A 22,579-nucleotide genomic window follows, 5' to 3' on the forward strand; every position below is an offset into this window, starting at 1 on the left:
GGACAAAATGAGTCTTTTTAGCAAAACAGTTGACTTCAACAAAGCTGCAGAGACGGCAGCACGTACAGTCCCCTTCCTGACGACTCTTCCCCTCTGCTACGTGCACACTTGGCGCAGGGCAACACATTTGCAGCGAAAAGCAACATAGGGGGAAGCCAATAAAATAAAATGGGAGAGGCATCGTTCCCTGTTCCGGCAGAAATCCTCAAGCTCATGGGCAGCGCTGATTTTTGCGCCAAATCATACGCCAGTAACTCAGTTGCTGATCAGAGCAGGAGTTAACAGTTGCTGAAAATGGGCAGAAATACTGACTCCTTAATTCCCTGCTACTTGGGCTGCAAAGTCTGTTCTGATCAGGAACCCCAGTAAAAGCAGAAATCCAACTCCACGGGAGGAATCCAGAAGAGTTCAATTTGTCTCAATCGCAAGAGCCTTGCGAGCTAATTGCCCCAGATTTTGGCTTTTTTACCTTTATTGTTTCTTGCTGAATATTTCAAGATGGCATTACTTTTTCCCACTAGTGATTTTTTTCCATTTATATATATATATATATATATATATATATATAAACAACACAGAGCCAGGGACATCCTGTGTCTTGAGTTTCTTCTTCCATCTTTGCTGGAGGACTGTCTTGAAGACAGGACACCTGGAACACAAATTTTCTCAGCATTCAATTGGAGATAAGGTATATTCTCCCACTGAGAAAACTCTCCTCCCAACTACTGGTCAGATGTTTGAGCAGAGTTTAGATTTAAACACAAAATTGTGAAGAATCTGACTGAACAGTCCCTCTATTCCTAAAACCTCAACTTTCATTTCTTAGGATGAACACCATCAGCTTTCCAGATCCATAAGGTGATCTTCTGCAAGACCAGTAAAGTTATGAACTAACATTTCTACTATGAAATTAAAGCAGGAAGAACCTTTGATTTAGAGAGAAGCAAGAATAAGAGGGCGCAGTAATAAAACCACTGAGGCACTGATACTGCTTCTATGTATAACATGGAGTGCCTCCAAGATACTCTAGGCCTGCAGGGTCTGGAAATGTCATACCGCATCGGGACCCCCGGATAAAGTGGTCCCGGGATCTCAGCCCGAGGCAGGCGCACGGTGCCATTAAGCTACAGAACTCAGGCATGGCCAGGATTCGACCCGATCACCATGTTTGGTTTTAGGAACCTCACGTGGCATTTAGACACCTAAATTCCCCTTGGGAATTGAGCCTTTCCTCCCCATTACACAGGGGATGCAGTGGCCTCTGCTCAGATGCCTCCCAGCCCCCGGGGGCAGGCTGCAAAACCCAGCAGTTTTGGGTTAGACAGCTTGAAAGAAGTATTATTCAGAACTAATGATTTTCTTTATGTATAAGCATTAAATACATAATATCAACTGTACCTGAAGCAGCTACTATATGGTAAATATCTCATTTAAAGGTTTATAGAGATAATTCTAGGAATACTACATACCCTGAAAAAATATCCTGAACACAGCTTCCTCCCCCTCCACGTTAAGCATTACTTTAATTTCACATGTGACACAAAGAACACTGAACAAAAGACTACAAAAGAAAATACCTAGAAAACAAAGAGGCTTTTCTTAATGGAAAAACTGAAATGCTGAAAGAATACATCTGGGCATAATATAATATATGATATCTATGTAACACAATCTATTGTATGCAACTGTCACAGCTGAACAGTCTGGAGGGCATATGAAACAAAAAAGTGCCAGTAAATAGGAGGCAACTGTGGAAAGTTTATTCTCTACTAAAATCATATTGTGAAACACATCAGAATAAGTCTAACGAGAGCTTTCGGTATACATTTGCTGTCCCTAAAAATGCAGTGAGAGCAGACCTACTGGCTTTATGGGAAAACAGAGAATATTTCCACTTCAAACTTACTAAGAAAGGAGATACAAGAACATATGACAGCACAAAGTTGAACAGAGAAAGTGCACAGAAACACATGAAGGCTTAAAAATCTTTAGACCTTAGACATAAGGGCTCATGAAATGAATTCTGAAAGTAGAGTGGAGAGGTACCAAATACTTATTTGCTATTAAGATACCTTATTTCTGATTGTATCCCACATATTTTAGTTAAAAAGAGAAACCCGTCATAAAATCATTTTCCTGATTATAGAAGAGCCACAATACTACACATCAGCTGTAAAGAGGAACTTTGTCAGTTTGAGTATTCAGAAATTGAATAACAACTAGTTAAACAAAGCAAAATTTGAAATTTTTTTTTGACATATGGTACACATTGAGAGCCTGTTACAATGTAATAAGTAACTCATGTTCTTCATTCATTTAATTCAGTGTTGCTATTTAAACATGAGAGGTCAACACTATGATATAGATTCAGATTAAAACATAAGAAGTTCCCAAGTGTTCCTTGTAATAACGATGAATAACTTCCAAATGACCAAAACTGAAAATTAAGTAACTAGAAATCCATATTGGCACAGAGTTGCTAGAGTTGGGAGGACTAAACAGCTTGCAATAAATACAGCAGTAGTTCGGAAAAGCAATTAAGAGTGTGCTTTTTGCACGTCTTCAAGAAAGCCCTGAGAGTTATACTCGAGTACCTCCCTGAGATGGGAGATTAGAGTTTCAGGAGAAAAGAATATGACAAATCCTTGGGTGTTTCATTAGTCTGTATGCAAAATGAAAATTTAATTGTTCAAGACAGGTTCTTTACATTCAGGCAAAACCAGAATCTCACTTATTTTCTGAATACCAACTACTGTAGTCCACTTTCTGGTTTTGAACCCAAATATTGAGATAAAACTCAATAAAAAGGATCCAGTTAGACAATTAGATCTACTACATTTTTTAAAAACTAACTTAAAAATTCCTACCAGTGTACCCTATAAGAAAATGAACAAAAGGGTTATTTAAAATTGTAATTTGAGGACAATTTATTTTAATATATTCAAATAATAAACTTCAAAGTCATTTAGAGGGAAGAAACTTCAACTTATACTCTACCAAAGTAAATGATATTAAACCAATTTATAGAATGTAACAGGATATCCCACAGGTGAGTTTTTGAAAAGTTACTAGAAAATATGTCGTCTTATAGGATTTTCCCATAAGCAAACTTACAACTGCTGTTAAAATTACCTATAAATTTTCCCAAACAAATATCAAACCTGAAGTTTCAACCTTTTTTTTCATCTTGCCCAGGTAGTAAATAGCTTAGAATTAAAAAATGTTAAATTCTAAGGGAGGATATTAAGACTCCCCTTATGTTCTCCACAAGTGGAGTGGCAAAGCAGGGAAAGGTGCGCAAAAACCCCACAGTTAAACAGTGACGGGCTAAGGAAAGGATGAAAAAATTATATCATCCTGTTTGTTATGGGCAGAGAAACAGGGAATTTGGAAAAAGGTCACTTATCTTCTGGGAAAGTCCCAGAGTTTCTGATAGTTCTGGCTGGAGAATTTTTATGGCAGAAGCCATGTAAAGAGGAAGATTATAATCAACGAGTCACCAGACCAGAGGGGAAAGGACAGGCAGCATATTTCAGATTCCAAGTTTACTTAACCCAGTACGTGGCTACTTCATAAACAAGAAGCACACAGGTTAAATGAACTGCAATGCATAGAATTAAAAGAATAAAGGGCTTACTTTGGGTCCAAGAGAGGCAAACCACACTAACATGTTGGAAATGTGCTACAGAGAGCACCAGGAGAAGTTTGGGAATTTCTGTCTTTAATATAAACATCTATTCCTGTTTTGTTTATACCACATTTCAAACCAGGAATTGATATAAACTGGCACGACCGCCCTGGTAATTTGTTTCCCCTACACTTGACGTACATCATATCATAATGCCGGGGAGCTAACTCAACACACAAGTGGATCACTTTTCCATGGCTAAAATGAGTTCACGTCACTTAATATTCACTCCCTCCCACCGAAACTGGTCACAGGGAAGATCTGGAGAGAACAGGGACATACTACCCTTCCACAGCCATCAGTCCTATCAAATTTGCCTCCCATCAAAAACATAGCGAATCTGTATTAACGTTATTGTACAAAAATTCTTATGCGGAAATTCTCTCTTACAGCCTACATAATCTGCAAGAGGAAAAATTTAATTCCCTTTTTTGGAGGTCTGGCTTGTCTATTTGCCTTTCAGGGAAAATAACAAATAAAACAACATGCTTTTCTCTCCATTTCTTGTTTTGCCATGGATTAAAATTTGTCAAGAGAACCGTCTTTTAAAGTAGTCATTGCTGGCGCATGGCAAGAGGCTATAAAATTGCTCTTTCCGTCGCATCGCACCAAGGAAATCAATGGGAGTTTTACTACTGACTTTTGAGGCAGCAGGAGTGGGGTACAAATAACTAATGGAAAGAAGGAATGGGATTTTTCCCAAGCAGCATCGCCCGAACTATTGCTCTGCTGAGAAAGGTTGCGCTAACAGCAGGCATTCCCAAAGTTGCCCATAACCAATACGCCAATACTCCTCTGCTGCCTGCTCCCACTCTCCGACCAAAGGTTCGGCTGTAAACGACCCACCTTTCCTGCACATAAAATCATCTGTTTGCACATCTTCGCCAGTGTCCAAAGATCAAACCTACCAGCGCGGCAGAAAATAGCCGGTAAAACAGTTAAGGCCTCAGGGACTTCCCTAAAGCAGAAGATGGACGCAGAAACTTTTCCTGTTCACTAAAGGAATGTGATAAATAGTATTAGAAAAGAAAAGGAGTCTAGTCTGAAAAAGTCAAAAACTAACAAGCTGGGGAATTTGTATAAATAGTCATAGCTCAGTTGAAGTCAATGGACCTATGACAATTTACACTCACTAGGGATATGGCCCATGACTTCTGCTGCCAGATGCTCACTGAGTGTAACAGCAGTCCCAAATAAGTAAGATTACCTTACCGCTAACACAGTACTTGCATAAACATTAACAAACAGCATTTGTTTGGCTGCTTTTTATTTGGAATAAAAAATAACACTTCAGAGAACCCCTAAAAAAAGTGTTGAATTTCATTTGAATATTTATCTGCAAGTTCCTGAAAAAAAATTTACTGAAACTCCATATTTGATGTCTAAAATTAGTAGAAAATAACAATTATTCTTTATTCTGCTGATTAAAGCAGCAGGCATGATGAATTTGTTAATTTTAATCATAGTATTTGAGACATCATTTTAATCGTGGTAATAGATAAAGCAATTTATTGACTTGTCATTAGTAAAAACACAACTGCAAATGGACTTAGTGCTTAAGACAAGCTAGAGAAAAGTAAGTTGTTTGCCAAACAGCGACGTGCAACCAACAACCTTATTTTTAGCCTGTTGCCTCATTTCCATAACTGATTATAACAGTAGTGTTTTTGAACACAAAAGTCAAGATACTACGTTCTATCCTTTAAGCGGATAAAATCCACAGCAAATGGTATTGCCTTCATTTCTTCCACAGAATCGCCCTGCATCAGCCCTGTACCAGAGTTATTACCCTTATTACAGTTACCTGGGTAAAATAACTGAAGCGGTCCTACAGAAATACAAGCTACTAAGTGCTGTTCTACCCATTAGCCAGTATCGTGTTACTCAGTGAGCAGTGAAAAGTCTGGCTTCTGATACATCAGTTTAATTGAATCACTCATATACAATGAAGATGTTGTTAGCAGACAGAAGATAAAGAATTTTGTCATTTGAAAGGGAGATTATGCAACGTGAAGATGAAAGAAGCACAACTGAACTGGGGCATTTACTTCCTAAATTTCTGCAAGGAACGGAGCCTAATCTCTGGAGAAATTACCAACTATTCCTCTTACAGACTCCTCTGAATTACCACACGTAACTTCAAACAGATGATCTAATGTTACTTCTATCTACAAACTCTCTCTTCTGATTGACTGAAATGGTATTTTTCTAACTTCTCCCTCTGTTGCATTGGGCGAACATGCTGGGACGAAATCTTGACATCGGATGAGTTAGGCTCAAGGAAGCTTGTGAGTCAGTTGTGTTAAGTATTAGCTGTTTTTCATGGACACATCCTTGTCACAATCACGGCCACTGAATAACTAAATTTCAGAGAGGGAATTTCAGCATATGGAAGCACAGGACTAGTCCAGCCACGTTCCAGCCACTGGCGCACTAAAAAAAGTGGTATGAGTCTCCCTCCCCACCCACCCTCCTTTTTTTTTTTTTTTTTTGAGGCTATAGACATTTTCCCTCACCGTGTGTTAGGGTTGTCTAATAAAACCCCTCCTTCTGGCACCTCTAAGGAGAACAGCAGCCCAATGAGCCTTCTAGTGTGTCTCTGATATCAGCTCTCTATTTCCCCCACTGCGCGAGGAAAGCAAAAGCCTTTGCTTTTATCCTGCCTCCTTTCTCGTGCCAAGTCACCCGAGCGAGCACTCGGAGCTCTGCTCCGGAAAGGGCTCAGAAGAGCCATGGCCTCAGCATCGACCGGCCAAAAAGGCACCACAGACATGAGCCAAAGAGCTGGGCTAGGAGGGCATGGCGGCTGCACAGGGACGCGGCAAAGCCACTGGGAAAGGATGGAGTGGCAGGTTTGGTCACTCCGGGCAGCTATTCATGCGTTGTGATTTATGCCTACGCGGGCAAATTCTATGCACAAATATAAATTTTCTGTTTGCCTTCAGCTCATGAAAAACACTTGGTGTAAGCAAATTATATGCATAAATACAAGTATTATATCTTCATTTAATTTGTTAAAATCAGTTGATGTAGTCGCTACAGGAACTTTATACAAATGGCAGATTCAGATGGGAGGTATACGGTCTCGAGGAAAAGAAGGCATGGTCAGAAATAGCCAATTTTATAAATCCAACAAGAAAGAGGTTACCAGAAGACAGAACAATAGCAAAGCAAAGCAAACAAAACAAGTCCTACGGAAGTACCTCATGCTTCTCCACTTCCGAGTTTTTCTTGAATGATGTAAAATAAAGCAGTTTTCTGTAAAGTGCTTTCTAGCTTTTATTGGAGGCCAGAAAGTCCAAACGTTTTTGCACAAAATGGTTAAGAGCCATATTCAAAATTGTTTCATAATTAGAAAAGTTATAACCGACTGTAGCACTAAAAAGATGTTCCCCTATGAAAGAATTTGAGCGAATTCAAAAATGACAGAAACCATATTGGTATGATTTTTTTTCTTTTCTTCTTTTTTTTTTTAAATAACAATTAAAAAGGTGGCTTTGCTATTTCAGCTAAAACAGAGATTATGTCTAATAGCATAGAACCCTTTGTAATACAGCCAGAAATTATCATAGCATCAAAGTTCAAGTTTATGTAGTTATATGTAGATGGAAGTGCTCATCTTCAAAGTCCTTCCCAGAACATTTTTATTAAAACTATAAACTATTTATAGTCATAAAATGTTAACATGTCAGCTTCACAGAAATTTTTCCAGTCTTAATAAAAATTTAGCATATTCCACTTATCAGAAAATCCCAGAGTAAATGACTTAAAAACATCTAAGCAACAATATGAAGCCTCTCAGCAACTTGTTAGTTTCTCTGCTATTTAATATAGATATAACATGAACTACTTAATATAGCAATGTTGCAGAGCTACGGTTTCAGAATATTTCCCAGCGTTAGAGGTTGTTGTCACAGTTGCTGTTAACTTTGTGGAATTTATTTGAGCTGAAACAGTCTACAGTCCTAGGCTAATTTCTTTTTAAGTTCAGACATTTCAAAAAATGAGGCTAGACAAAATTACCATCTTGCCCTTTAAGATGAAAAAAAACCCTAAAAATATCACAAAGCAAAGCAAACCCACCACCACGAACACTAGCAGCTGCTTGGCTGTGATGCTGTAGCATGCCCAAGCTATTGAGTAGTCATCCGAGACCTGCCAGGAGATGCCTTTTGCCGGTGCCATGAAACACTACCCAAATTTGTCCAACCTTTAAGACATTTCCATCCTTATATGGTCAGCCCAGGCCCATGAGAACATAGTCGATATGTTCTCCAAAGATCCAATCTACACCAAGCTTTGCAGACATGTCTGGGAAAACAACACCATTTGGCACCTGCATCAAGGCTAGCGCCTAAGGTTAAACGTGGTGCAGGTAGGAGGCTGAGCGCCTGGGGAGGATGGAGGCTTGGAAACAGGAGGACCAGGCAGGATGGCAATGCACAGGAGGGGCTACACTCAGAAGTCCCCCAGAACCTGGGGCAAGACCTACTATTTCTAGGTCTCACTGTTCCTTTCTGATGGCAGATGTGCATCTCCTCTGCTGGACTGGTCTCTAACGGAGGCAGCAGCCTGCTATTACGACTCTGCGTGTGTCGGGTGGCTCCAGTGACGAGGTCCGGGTGGTGCAATGGAGAAATCCAGTCCTCACAAAATAAATCTGCTGTGCCATTGTAATTCCACACAATAGAATTGTTGATTTTTTTCCAGATTAGGAAAATTAGCTTTCTTTCCCTATACAGGAAATTCTATGCCTGTTTCTGTCAAAGCCTCCGGAGTTCTCAAGAAGTGGAAATAAAAATACACTCCACTACTCACAGCCACTTCCTACCCTCTGGGTAGCAATGGGCAACGTGTGGCTGCAGCGGCCGAGCAGGGGCCAAGGCTCGGCAGCCGCCCTTTGCTGGGGCTGGCAGCACCCCTAACTCCTGGGGGTCCTCTGCACACATCCAGCACTCATGTGATGCCAAACTATCACTTCCCCTCACTTTTCTTCCTTTTGACTTAAAAGTCCCTCATTGAGTGTATAGCACACCTTGTTTCTAAAGGCTCCTCTTTCTGCTTCTTCCTTTGCAGAATTAATTAGTGGCCGAGTGCCACATTTTTCCATCTAGACATTCCTACGATATAATAGCGGATACGGCGTTGTATCTCAGGCACAGCAAAACAGCTCACATGGAAAATCACAGCTATAATTTACTTTCAGACGACACACACACAATGCTACGCAAACATTATTAGCTTGATAGGTGGTAAGTAGCAATTGTACCAGCATGGCAGCTCCATAAATTAATCTAATCACGCTTAAAGTTAATAAACCCTTCATTAATCAAAACAAATACTTCAGAAACTTAATTAGGAAATAGAATGCTGCTCCTAGGTTTAGCATGTCAGCATTTCGTTCTTAATGCTTGAAAAGCAGGATGCTGCATATACTGCTCTGTCTCTCAGAGTAATGGTGAATCACCCACTCCACAGTCTTGCATAATCTTGCAATACGTTTTTGCTTCTCTCTTTCTCCCCAAACTAATGGTGAAAGAAAAAAACCCACAGTAAAACTTCATAATTCGCTGAGACTCTTTTCCACATTAATTACCAAATGCAGAATAAACACGCTACCTTGCAGCTACCAACAGTGAACAGGGACTATCGCACCCCTTCTGAACCACCGCAGCTCAGATTCAGAAAGCAGCTCCAGTATTTGAACTTCGTTAACACAGCATACTCCCAGGAATGCTCTTGATCTCAATTTCAGATTCCCATGCGATTTAGCAGATCTGACAGTTATGAATATGTATTTACGTAATGTAATAAACTGCGATCTATTACAGGAGAAAATAGAAAGACAGTCCGCGCTGCTCTTGTTCAAAGAATACAAGATTTGTTCCTGTGCTAAACAATATTTTTTCTTATACTATTCACTGCTGAGTTGGCCTCGCTTATTTTTTGGGGATACTTGTTGAAGTAACATCACATGTGTTTCTTTTACTCCTCTGCTCATTGTTTTACAACATAAAACCACTTTATTGGCATTAGGTGGGCTAAAAATTGGAGCTTTTCAAGCTAATTTTGCAGAACTGAGCTAGGTGAACATATCAGGACTGTATGCAGGCCGGCCTGTTGAGACTTCTGTGTTCCACCAAAGACTGACTAAAGCGAGAGTGATTTTCCAACTTGAAGGAAAGTGTGTGGGGAGGGGGGGAGGAAGAGTTCTTTCCAGCTTGCAAACTGAACTTTTGGAAAAAATTTTGGGAAAAAAAGTGTGTGCATCTGTGTGTGTGCATGCAAGTTACGTGCACTCGTGCACATACATGTAAAATCAAAATTTCTGTTGCATACTGAATATTTTCGTGATAAAATTATGGCTCCCATGTAAATTAATCCTTTGCCTCGTTCATAATGTTCTCATGACAAATGGGACACTTGTGAATGCTATTTTTGCAGAACATGAGAGATACTGCTGATGAGACATGCTTCTTGCTATTTTATTTTTAGAGAAATATTACCTCCAACACCTTAAATTTTAGACTTAAAAGAGCAGTATCAATTTAAAAGAACAGATTTCCTTACTACTTTTTTCTTTTCTCTTTCACTTTTTTTTTAAAATAATACCTTCTATCACTCTTAATGCTATTTTGTTTGAAGGGAAATGTTTAAATTTAAAGTTTGTAAAATCTGTTTCTCCTTTTCTCAAGCACAGTAAATGAGCTGCATTTATATTTTATGTGATTCTTCCAAATTGGAGCAGAGAAGAATAACACAAAAGTAAGGAAAAATTAACTATAAAGCCATAAAAATTGAAAGGATGATTTGTGGCACAGTGTTACAACACTAACTCATTTTTTTTAATTACCCGGTTTTTGCTAGAGTAGTGTTCCTTTACCTTTGTGCCTAACTACAATATTCACCCTTTCCTTCTATGTACTTAAAGGCTATCCAGCATCCTAAGGAACTCTATTTAAACTCAGTGGGGCATCAAATGATGACAGGAAGTCACAGGGACATATAACTGTCCTTTTGTAGGACATACAATAAATACTTTGAAAGCCATTTAAGCTACTGAACGAAGAAGGGAAGGGGAGGGAGAGAGGGAGGAAGTAAAATCGAAACAAACTAAAGATCACTGGTTGTCCAACAGCTGCACTAGCTACTTGCCAAGAGCCCAAGGGCCATTACTCTTTTGAATATCAATTTACATATAGCCTTAAAAGGAACAAAAAATGTCCTATTTTGCTTGTGACTTCTTTGGTGAATTAATACCAATTGTTTCCCCGAGCTGCCCAAACACAAGCACCTGCTGCTGCTCAGCTAGCTTGTATTCACTAGAGCAGGGCGTGCTGGGTGTGCTTTTTTTTTTTTTTTTTTTTTTTTACAAAGTCAGAGCTGCATTTGGCTCCTGGCCGTATGTTGCACATCCCAGAGTTGCACCTTACAGCTTCACTGCCAGCCATGAAAAAACGAGGTGCTGCTCTGCAAAGGAGGAAGGAGGCTCTGCCAGCACACAGGCTGTGCCTAAGTCCTCCCCTACAGAAACCATCAGCTTCCTTTAATATCTATCAACAAGCTAAATTTCTAAACTTTGCAAAGCAGAACTTTTAGGAGAGGAAAATATTCTTGTGCTTTGGTGCGCTGCCTGCTGTAGCCCCATATATAAAGGCAAAACTGCAAGCCCTACCTTCATCATACCCTGTCCAACCCATAAAACACTCTCTTGGTGGCCCTGCTAATCACAAGTGGGAAGGTACTGCCTCACATTTAACCCTAAATTAGTTTAACTGTAATATTACACAGAAGTGTAACTGATGGCCTCTTCTTCCTGCACTATTTGGAAACCTTGCTGCTGCAGCAGCAGCAGAGTCCCATAAGGCTGGTCTCTTGGCTTTCTAACCAGGTAATGCAGTGCAAAGCAGCTCTATTACATCTTAAGGAGCTGGGGCATCTGATTTATAGGGTAGCACAGGGAAGGTAAAGCTTTCCTGGAGGTCTACTTTTAATCATCTTTTACATATACGTTTAGCATCCCATTGGTTTTTGGATGTCTGGACGGTATGAATTAGTGAGCATGACAGATTACCACAACCTTTTCCCAATATTCCCCATTTGCTTCCTTCCTTAGTTCTCTCATTCTTCTAAAAGAAAGAAAAAGACTACCACTCACAATTGTATTGCTGGATAACAAGTTGCAGAAATACAGACATTTGTACCTACCTCCAAGGTACTAAGCATAATAGTTTAAATACACACCTGGAACTTAAATTAGTCATTTTTTTAAGCCCACATTTCATTTCTATTTCTAACATTAAATAACATAAAGTGTACTAGATCCTTCATCATTTATTTATTAAAGACTAGACAAGATTTAAGTGGAAAATCAAAGTTGAAGAAACAGGGTAATGTGGGAAGAAGCCAGGATCTAGCGCTGTGCAAAGCAACCCAAACCAGTACTTCCCCTGCTCTTTAATTCTCCCTTAAACTACTCATATTCTAGGTTTTCCTGAACAAAATCAAATTATTCCAAACCACAAAAGTAAGTTAGGGAATTTCCGTAATAAGACAGAGGTCACAGCTTCCTCTGAGTGTGCTCTATGGTTCTGGACAGACAAAATTTTCAGTAATATATATTATTTGTGACACAGTACACACATCAGCCTTACTAGGCTCGGTGCTATAGAGCCACAGTAAAAAAACAATCACTGTACCCCAAAATTACGCTCTCAAAATAGATAAGGTAGAAGAACAGCATGAAAAATGAGGTGCAATGGCTGGTTCAGTGCAGCACCATGGAAGCCTTGGTTTCAGTTTCCCCCTTCCTTTGCAAATTTCCCGTCTCGGCCTGAACAACTTGTCAAAGGACATTAAAATTAACGGGCCCAGAAGCAGCTCTGAGATTTTGCATCTCCATGCTCTGACAGGAGCCCCAGTCCCGCACCAGGCTGAAATCCAGCCTCGCCTCCACCCTCATGCCTTGCTGTGAAGGGCAGGAAAAAAGTCCACAAAACTGAGACGCACAGGCTAGAAGGGAATTGCAGCATGTTCCAGCCAGATCCCAGACTGGGTTGTCAGGGAGCCAGGAAATCTGCCAAGGCAAATACATGCTGTTTAATGTAGACCAGCTTCGGATAATCTGTGCCTGAGCTCCTCATTGGTAAAATAGGAAGAACATTCCCTGCTTTACAGGGAGAGAAGGTACATTAAACATTTTGAAATGATCTCATCCCACAACAAGGGAAGGCAAAGAGATTCCCAAGACTGGCCATCTCCATTTCATGCAGAAAAAAAATGGAGAAACGAAGGTTAAACAGCTTCCCACACATGGAGGCAGGGGCATAGCCAGAAATTGAATCCAGATCTCTAAAATCAGAGTCCAGGGTTTTAATCATAGAATATTTCTTCTTCCTTCATTAAAGCCGGAAACCAGAATACAAAGTATGCACTTATTCTATAACTTCAAAACATTACCACAAATATCTTAGAAAAAAATATATCCACTTCAGATATGGTCATCTCAGCCAAGTGAAAAGTTGGATGAAATAAAAGGTGCACATGTGGTTCTGCAGGAGCACCACCTTTGAACACCTGGTCCTTATGGGCCTGAATAGAAAAAAGGAACTCCTGAAATGGCATAACTTTGTTGCACTGGGTATAAAATATTTGTGCCTGTGAATTTTTAAGAAAACCTTATAGAATTTAAAGAAAACCTTGTATGACACTGAAAATGTTATTATCAGTGGCTGAACTGGACTGAAACTAGAGGAGAGCATTTACACCACCCAAGGAGAGGGAGAAGATATGAGTTGTGTTGCTGATCGAAGGCAAGGAAATTATTCTTCCCTTTTAATGCAATGTTGGTACCTTCACCTTGGCAGCCAGATCCAGCTTGCAAAAACATTTTTAAGTTCCCTCTCAGTTACTGCCTTTTTGCTGGAAGTCCATCAGACATGAGCAGGGAGGTGGCTTTGGGGTGAAGTGCTCAGATCCACTCCCTTGCTTCCTCTTCCCAAGGACCCTCTTGCCTCTTCTCCATCTTAAAATTACTCAGACATTTGTCACATGAAAACACACTTGTCCCCACCATATGGCTGTAGGAGCACCCGTCACATCACATGGAAGGCCCCCGTTGGGCTCAAAGGAGAGGTGCGCTTTGGCCCTGCGATGGGAGTGATGGACTATGCAGGCCCATAGGGAACAAACTGACTACCCCAGCCTATGGGTTCCTCACCAGTGTTTTAACTCTGAGGTGCTACTAGTTTTTAAAGACACTCTGCTTTGTCTGAAAGAACTGCTTTTCTTAAATTCTAATTCCTTCACTAATTTTATTCAATGGACCGAATTTTTTAATTTTTACTGTTGCCCCAAACTACCTGAATGAACCAAGGGATGGGAGAATGCAAATTTGTGCTGAATGGCTGGTACAGCAAAAATTCCTGCCCAAAGCAGCAGTGACTTCTGCTATGACTAGGGTGTTTCTTTCCATCTGTTTCTCCTTCTAAGGATTCAGCATGCAGGAATTAATGACTCAGCTCAGAACAGATATTAGTCAGGGTTTGATAAGACAGGGATTTCTCATAGTTCGTTCACATAGTTTCTTAGACAGCCGGGTTCCCCTGCACAGGGCTTTGGACGGAGACATTCACCTCCCAGCATCCAGCCCTAGTAGATGGCATCAGGAAAAATGGACACCACTGTAACAGAGCAGCTTCTCTTCAGCTGCACTTTGCAAGGGCTTAACTTATAACTACTTCTTTTGGCTCTGCTGTGTCTGCCTCACTTCTTCTAAAGCCTCGTCAGATTTTCCAGAAGCCCTAGAGCAGGAAACATTTAGGTATCTTCCATCCCAAGTCCCCTTCAAGGTGGCCCCATTACAGTGACAGAGTCTTAATGAGTATGCCACTCACAACTTCAAGTCAGGAAGTTGCACAAGGGGTGAGACTCAATCTTACAGTTCAATTCAAGAGAAAAATAAGTTAGAGTAGGGGTCACTGGTCTTTTAGAATAAAATAATCTTGTAAGAACAGTACTTTTGGAAGGAAAGGCAGCTGTCTCTGCCCTCCTGCTCTTAGACTCCAAGACAGTAACATCTATCACTTAATTTTAAATTATGTTAAAATACCATTCACTGACATTTGCTTCCCAGTTGCTTTATTTCCGCACTTGCATCTTTTTGAATGGACAGCATGTCGCTTTCTTTAGAAAGACAAAAGTGTAAAGTGTTAATGATACAAACTGTTAAGGCATTATGAAGTGAGAGAAAGAATTCAACCTGCTGGCCCGTCCTCTAGTATAACAGTCCTCTAGTTCCTTTGGATACTACATTCCTTTGGACAGCAAAGGCTCATCAGAGCCTAGTTTTATGACTGTGTTTTGATTTTCTTTCCTCTGTAAATCAATTTGTACTAGCTTTTAATGCTTTCAGTGATTTTAATACTTTTGATAACCAACATAATTTGGATCGATTTGTATTTTTCCATTTTTATAGAAAAATCTCTAGAGATTTGTACAGATACAGACCTTCACAGAAAATAAAGACATCTCCCACCACGTGCACCCCAGTTTAAAACTATGTACTTGGTTTTAAATTTTTACTTTAAGATTTTTAAGGAAAAGTCTCAACCTCATTATCTGAAAGTCAGGGCCCTTTTGTGCACTGGCAAATCGGACTGCATAATGCGGCATTTGATCTATGGCAATCCTTAATTGCTATATGATTCCTAGAAACCCACAGCAGAACACATGGATTACATAAAAATGCCTTGCAAGATGGTATCTACATAGGCAAAGGTTTCTTATCCCTTAATAATTCATTAGGTATAGTTTAAAGCTAAGATACAATGGTTTTAGGTTTCAGCACTTCCACTGAAGCGTATCTTTTGGGAGGCACTAATGCCAAGAGAAACGGTACTCGGGTGGTTCAACGCGCGGCTGTGCCGGGCGGCCAGCAGGGAGAAAGAGCCCTTTGTTCCCACCCGTTCCTCCGGCGCTCCGCTCTCACTAGCCGCTAGCGAGTTCAGTCCTCTTTTCCCCCTTTCCTCTTTTTGAGCCTACAATTCGACCTATGCTGTTTAATACAAAATATTCAGTAAAAAAACATAATCCGTTCTTGAAACCAAACCAAACCACCACTGCCAAATAACAGTAGTTTAGTTGCAAGAGTAGGTAGGAGGCGCAGAGCAGAGGAAGGTGGGAACAACTGTGAGGCATGAAAAGAGTAAAAATGAAAGAAAGGGTGTCAGAAGGAAGGATAAGAATTTGGGAAAAGTGGACAAAACCTGGATAAGTAGGAAGAAACAAGAAAATCGAAAAACGAGCAGGGATAAAACGAGGCAGAAGGACCTGTAACCCTTGAAAACCTGATAGGCTAAATCCCAGAAGACTCCTCGCTAGAACTCAGACCTGAACCTGTTTTTCTCAAGCTTCAGCTTTCCTTTCAATGTCTCCTAGTGAGGATATTCTTCGCTTCACCTTTTAATAGCAGTTCCAAAAAGATCATGGCACAGCTTTACACTGCTTCCAGTTACACTGCTGATACAGGTGGTACAGCACAGTCTTAGAGGTGTAATTATCCCAAACCAGCTTCAGACCCAAATGACATGTACATCATTTTTCGCCCACATAGAAATTTGATAGGACTTTTTGGAGTTCTTTCTTTCTTTATTTTAACCTATATTTCCAAAAAGGTAAAGGTTGCTTTGTCAAGCAGTCAAAAGCTAGGAAAAGCCAGAAGTAAAGATGGACCGTGTGCTTTGAACTGCAGTCGAGTGCTTCCCTGTGCATATTTTAGCTTCCTGCCTCTTGTACCAGTGCCCACTTTCTGACCTTGCAAAAGATCAGACAGCTTCCTGATATCTGACTATTTTTCTCTTTGTAGAGCAGGTGTGTAACAGTTTTATAAAGTAAAGTGCTGAAAGACCTTAAGAAAGATTTCAGTGGTTACAAAAGTGATTACTTTTTTTGTACACTGTCATACCAAGAGCTGTTTTTAAATCCTTGGTAGTTAGCAATTGATTTTAAGAAAAACATGAAAAATCTATGATGTTGAAATCCTTTAAATTCACTTACACGTTCTGTGCATATAAAAATACAGGAATGTATACCATGTGATATTAATTTTTATGTATGTAAGACTATTGTGTGAAGTACATATAAGATGGACAGATTAGTGATCACCAGTCACCACACTGCAGTTATTTAAAGTGTTTAAGGTTTCAAAGTAGGTGAAATTTCCGAGTAAGACTTCTTAAAATACTCATCACTGGCCTAATTCTGTTCCCGTTCAAGCCACTGGGAGTTCAGTGGTCACAAACACTGCTCGATAGGATACTTGTGAAAAACATCCATGTGCCTTTATGAATTTGCTTTTTCTCTTATTTTTAATTCTTCCACCACCAACACTGATTTTAAGCAATTAACTAACATATGCAAGGGTCTCAGACAGCAGTCCTCATTCTGTTATTTGAGCCACTGCAGAATCTATCTCAAGAAATTATACAACGCACAGGATTTAAATCAATACTAACACATAAAGCAATGATGATGAAGCAGAACTGATCTATTTTCATCTTTATAACTGGATCAGCGTGCGAGCCCAGGCAACTAACCAAAATCACCAAGTCACCACTAAAACAGCCAAAATTACACTGACCACTCAAAACCAGGATCCCAGTCTCATTTTATCTGACCTTTCCAGCTAGGAAATAGGAATAGGTAAATTTACAACTGCAGCAACCTAAGCATTTGACCTGTTCATTTTCAACCACTCGTCCAGCTCATACTTGCCCTATAAATGATTACTGTTCAAACATGATGACTTTGTGGTATTTTGCTTCTCTAAAATATGAAATACGCAAGCAGAAGTTGCTCAAGAAATTTCTATCAAACCAAAACCCACTGTAACACAATGCTATCCTTGTCTGAGACTGCTTTGGCCATTCTGAGAGGTTTCAATTGGATTAAATATTTTTAGCAAACACGCGGTGGTCGCAGGCAGCATGAACTGTGTTTACAAATGAAATTCCTACAGAACAAATTTGGTCAGAGTTCATTAAGTAACTTCCAAAAAGTACTTACTGCAGGTTGTGATTTGGGCTGTTGGTTGGACCTGTAAACATAAAACAAAGAAGCGTTGTTGACAGGTTTGACTCAAGGACGGCAGCATAAAAAAAGTCAATAGCAATCGAAGGCAAACGGTGTCTCTTTAAGGAAGGCTTGCCTCAAGGTTCAAACAAAAGCCTCTGGCTTCCGGCGCATAATTACATATTGCTGTTTTCGAAGCCACAGATAAAAATCACATGAATCTTCTGGCTGTTCAGGCAGCAACTTGAACGGACTTCATTTTTGTTAGAAAACGTCTCCCGTTATAAAAAATAGGCTGTTAAAAAGACAATGTGTTATCCTGACAATATTCTGTCTTGACACATCACTTACCCAGTACTAAGCCCTATCAAATCCACCTGAGCTTTACTATCAGAGTTTATGATATGGCAAGGGCATGCCCTTAACCTTTGTCATAACAGCAATAAGATATGGTGCCCCACATTTAATAAATCACCGCAAAATAAACTGGGGAGTTAACTATTACTATCACAAAATTAAAAGGAATTTTTGGAAACGTTTCTCAAATTTTTTTCCGCACCACTTCAGAAACACTTGCAAACAAAACGTGCAAAAACACTAAGCAAAAGCCTGGCTTCCAGCCTGAATGATCGAGCCTCCAAAATGCAATATAGGTACTTCCTGAAAGGTGCGGTGTAAGTTCAGCTATTGAAGGGCAGACAAGGAAGGCAGGTCAGTAGCAAAATGAACCCCCCCAGCAATGAAACATTACCTTTTCAGACTTTACCGTGGCACCACTTTATAATTTTTTTCTGCACTATGTATTTGCAGACCATTCCATCTGTATTTACTTTCTTCTATTACCAGTAAACGGGTATCGAGTTCAACCGAGAAGCCATGCGCTGGGGGAGAGGCCCCTGGTAGTGGCTTTATTCATTTCCTTTCGCGCTGAGAATTTTTTTTTTTTCCAAAAAGCACCAAATTCATTTCCCGTTGTGCCGTTATGAAAACTAATACCCAGCCTATAAAGCAACCGGAGTGATTATAAAAGCCATAAACTCACCGAGCCTTACAAACAGGACTCCCGTTGCCGTTATGGTCTTCATCCCGTTGGAAGCCACGCACTGGTAGTACCCCGTGTCGGTGGTGTCGAGGTCCTGGATTCGCAAACGCGAACCGTAATCTGTTTTTCTTATGATGATCCGCCTCGGCTCCTGAACCAGCGGAGCATCGTTTTTTAGCCATCGGACATTCGGGAGGGGATTGCCTGCTACCTTGCAGTGGAGGATTGCGGTTTGCCCCTGGACCACGGTGATGTTGTTTACCGGCTCCAAAAAGGTCAGAAAGTAACCTGGAAGGGTAAAAGGTCAGAAAGGATCAAACTTCAGCTGGGCTGGTATAAGGCACTGCCCAGAGGCACATTTTTATGAGCAGATCTTGGTGTCAGAAGCCATGTGAGTTTTCTTTCAAACATATACTCCAAAGAAATATAATTCACTCTCTTAGATCTAAAACAGCATCATGCTCCAGTTTGTCTTTCACGATTGGCGTCAGGTTTATCTGCAGTCAGGTACGTACACACATTATGAAGTATAATCATATAAAGTATGAGTTAATACCATTACAAATCTAACTGCCTTCACGAGCACCTATTCTGGAGCAACAGTGACTTGTTTTAGTTAGTTTGTAAGTCTTTTGGGAAAGAGTTTATGGCATAATAGAAAAACCCACTCTTATTCCATACAAAGAGTAAGCCTAGTTGCAACTACAGTAGGATATCACTATAATTTTACCACTTAATCTTCTTACGCAGGCGTGTGCTTGTCTTACAAATTGTTAAAATTGCAAAAAGTACTTTTAAATATTACTAATTTGCCTTGCCAGATACTCATCTGATGAAAGAATCTTAAAATGAAGCTGATTTGGATAGGTTTGTCTTGCAAGTCAATTTTAAAGTTCATACGCAAATTTAAAGAAAGGATGTCTTAACTGCATAAAGAACCTGTGATACAGATGGTACTTTTATTTGATTGTAGGCTGCCATATTTTACATCAAGTGCTAAAACAGTGCTAAACTGGACAAAGAAAGGCCTGTATGGATATTGAGTAATCAGGTTTCATGGGTTTTAGTTTTATAAATGGGAGCCAAAAGCTACTAATTTGTGAGCTGTTGAAAGCTGAAAGGCTTGTCAAAAAAACGTGCGTGCTGTATTGATGATCTCAAGTGGTAAAAAAGGAATAACAAATGGAAGAACACTGTAAAAAACTCGGCAGTCAAAATTTTTATCTGTTATTGTTAAAGTTAATTTGGTGTTAGAAGTCTTGCAACTGACTCATCACATGTTGAGAGCTTGAAAGCATGTAGTTCTATTGAAATAATAGTGAGATAGTCAAAACAAGTAAGAATAGCATCCAGCTGTCATGCTCACAGGTTTGCTTGGATTTACACTAACTAGGCACAGAGCATTAAGCATACTTTACATTACACCACATTTTTATGTCATCTGGATCCAAAAATGCAAAATACTACCAATACATTATAACTGGTAAGACTTTGATGCATGTCTACATGTGCCATTTCCCATCAGGTAGACTATTTGGCATCTGCTTGATTTGGAAATAGCATTTTACTGTGCAGGAGTCCAACACCAGAAATGTAATGGTCAACGTTCTCAGTCTACTTGCTGAAATACCTGGAGAAAATTGATGCTCTGCCTTGATCTATGTTTGACATGACCATGAACCTCAATTCCTCTGTAATGGCTAGGTACAGTGCTGGAGAGGTGAGCAAGTGGTAGAAGAAACATCAGAATACAATGAACTGGGAAAACCACATTTTGCTGGAAATCTGGGTCTTACTGGGTATTACACTGCTGTCTACAAGTGGCCTTTCAAAAGAAATCATGCTCTGACAGACAGTATGGAAATACAGTGCAGGCAAGTGTAAATTTAGTGTGCACACAGAAAATGAAGTAAAAACAAAAGACTTAAGATATCCATACGACATTGCAAATTTACAGGAAAAATATTTTGTTGCCCTCTTTTCTCATAAAATGATAAATTAGTCTGTCTGTAACTTCACTTCAGTTTTCCCTGCTCTTAGCCTACAAACCTTTAGTGGAATTTAAAACCTTTTGACAGAACACAAGAGACATTTGTTTTTCAAAGACCTTCAATACCTGGTTAAAAAAAAAAGAAAAAAGGAGAAAGAGCACCCAAATGTTTTCTGAAATGTCATGCTTATTTATTGTGGTTTACAGTCAAATTTTACAACTGTAGAATTAGAATTAATAAGATGACATTCTTGTAGGTGACAGAAATCGGCATATTACCTTGTTATTACGTGGAATAGAAACAATTTACTAAAGCTTATTTATTTAAGTTAGCAATTTACATACATCAGCATTTCTATTAGGAAGCATGACCCATCCTACTTACAAAGTGGAAAAGGAGTTTCCCTGACCATCTCACCTGTAACTCATTATTAAAAAGAAAAAGAAAAACCCTTGTTTTGTCACTGTATGGTGATCTGTAGTTTATTCTCAAACGGTGCAGCTGAACCACAGAGTAGGGCCAGGAAGAGAAGAGGAAGATAGCTGAAAATAGCTATTAAATTCACTTATTAGGACCAAGGAATGTCATTAATTCAAGATCAAACTCCAGGTTAAGCCTCGCTGTTATTCCGGTTAAACTAGAGTTACTGTAGGAAGTAATTTGGCCCGTAGCTTTGAAGCAACCCAGAATATTTCACATGAATTTATGAATCAGATCCTGTTAATAACTAGAACAAAACTATTATCACAGAAAGCAATGCCAGAGATTTATGGCCAAATTCAGGTGTGATTAGATGCACTTCCCCTGGAGTCAGTGTAACTGAATCCATTTCCTGCAGGTCAGAATTTGGCTTTAGTTCATTATTTCTCCTGCCAATTTTACAGGCATTTTCTGCAGTGTTTTAAACTACAGTTATTACAAATGGAGTAATAAATATTTTAACCTGCTGAACTTTGCAGCACTAGTGTTTTCTTCAAAGTTTGGCAGAGAAGTTCAGAAACATTAGCGTGACACGCTACCCATCCACTGCCTGGCCCAATACCCCCAAGTGCACAGGCTTTATTCGGGACTTTCATTTCCTCTTCGAGAAATGATACCCAAGACTGGTGTTTATATACTTACTAAATCTGAAGTAATTGTGCGACAGAGCGGCCAGCCATTTGTTAAGCTGCCCTGTTATTTGGAATCCGCTTTAGATAACCCATAATTGCAAATCTTTCAAACAGAGTGGAAAATTTAACCGCCTGTATTCTTAAGAATGTTTTCCTTATTTAATTTCTGCGGCGATAATGAGCAGTTGCTTTTTATGATGCATGGCACGCCACAAATATGGTGCGGCTTCCGGTTTGATGCAATGATTTGGGGTAAGAACAAGCTGTTTCCTACGCTGACTTGGGCACCTCAAGAATACCCAGCAACATGTGAAGCAAACTTTTGCAACGGATCTCTCTCTCCCTTGTAATAAATACCCATTTGGCCAGATACGGAGGAAAATTAAAGCACTAGAACTTGTATTCTATTTAACTTGAGTCCTGTATTTTGTACCAAACAACCGTTTTGGTTTTTTTTAACCTGGAACAGATTTACTAGTCTGTTTTAATACTGACATACCTATGAAACATAGAATAAATACTCTCTTTAAAGTGGTTTGGGCTCACTATGTTTAAATAGTAATACTAAGTAAATGTCGTATTACAAACAATTATACTTCCTTTGGGATATGGCTATTCAAATAGATTTTGTTTTTTAATCTGAGTATAATGGAGAGCAGTTTTCTCCGTTATATAA

At 39.6% G+C, this 22,579-nt stretch overlaps 1 protein-coding gene across 1 annotated transcript in view; it reads right to left on the reverse strand.

Moving 5' to 3' along the window:
• Positions 1-22,579, reverse strand: part of ROR2 (receptor tyrosine kinase like orphan receptor 2) — a 149,542-nt gene that overhangs the window by 15,901 nt on the left and 111,062 nt on the right. The window contains exons 3-4 of the mRNA XM_067316213.1: positions 18,801-19,088; positions 17,753-17,783 (exon numbers count right to left, since the gene is read on the reverse strand). Of these exons, the coding sequence (XP_067172314.1) occupies positions 17,753-17,783; positions 18,801-19,088 (319 nt within the window). The remainder of the gene's footprint in view (positions 1-17,752; positions 17,784-18,800; positions 19,089-22,579) is intronic.

Source organism: Apteryx mantelli, chromosome Z, assembly GCF_036417845.1.
Source record: "Apteryx mantelli isolate bAptMan1 chromosome Z, bAptMan1.hap1, whole genome shotgun sequence".
Taxonomy (NCBI): Eukaryota; Metazoa; Chordata; class Aves; order Apterygiformes; family Apterygidae; genus Apteryx; species Apteryx mantelli.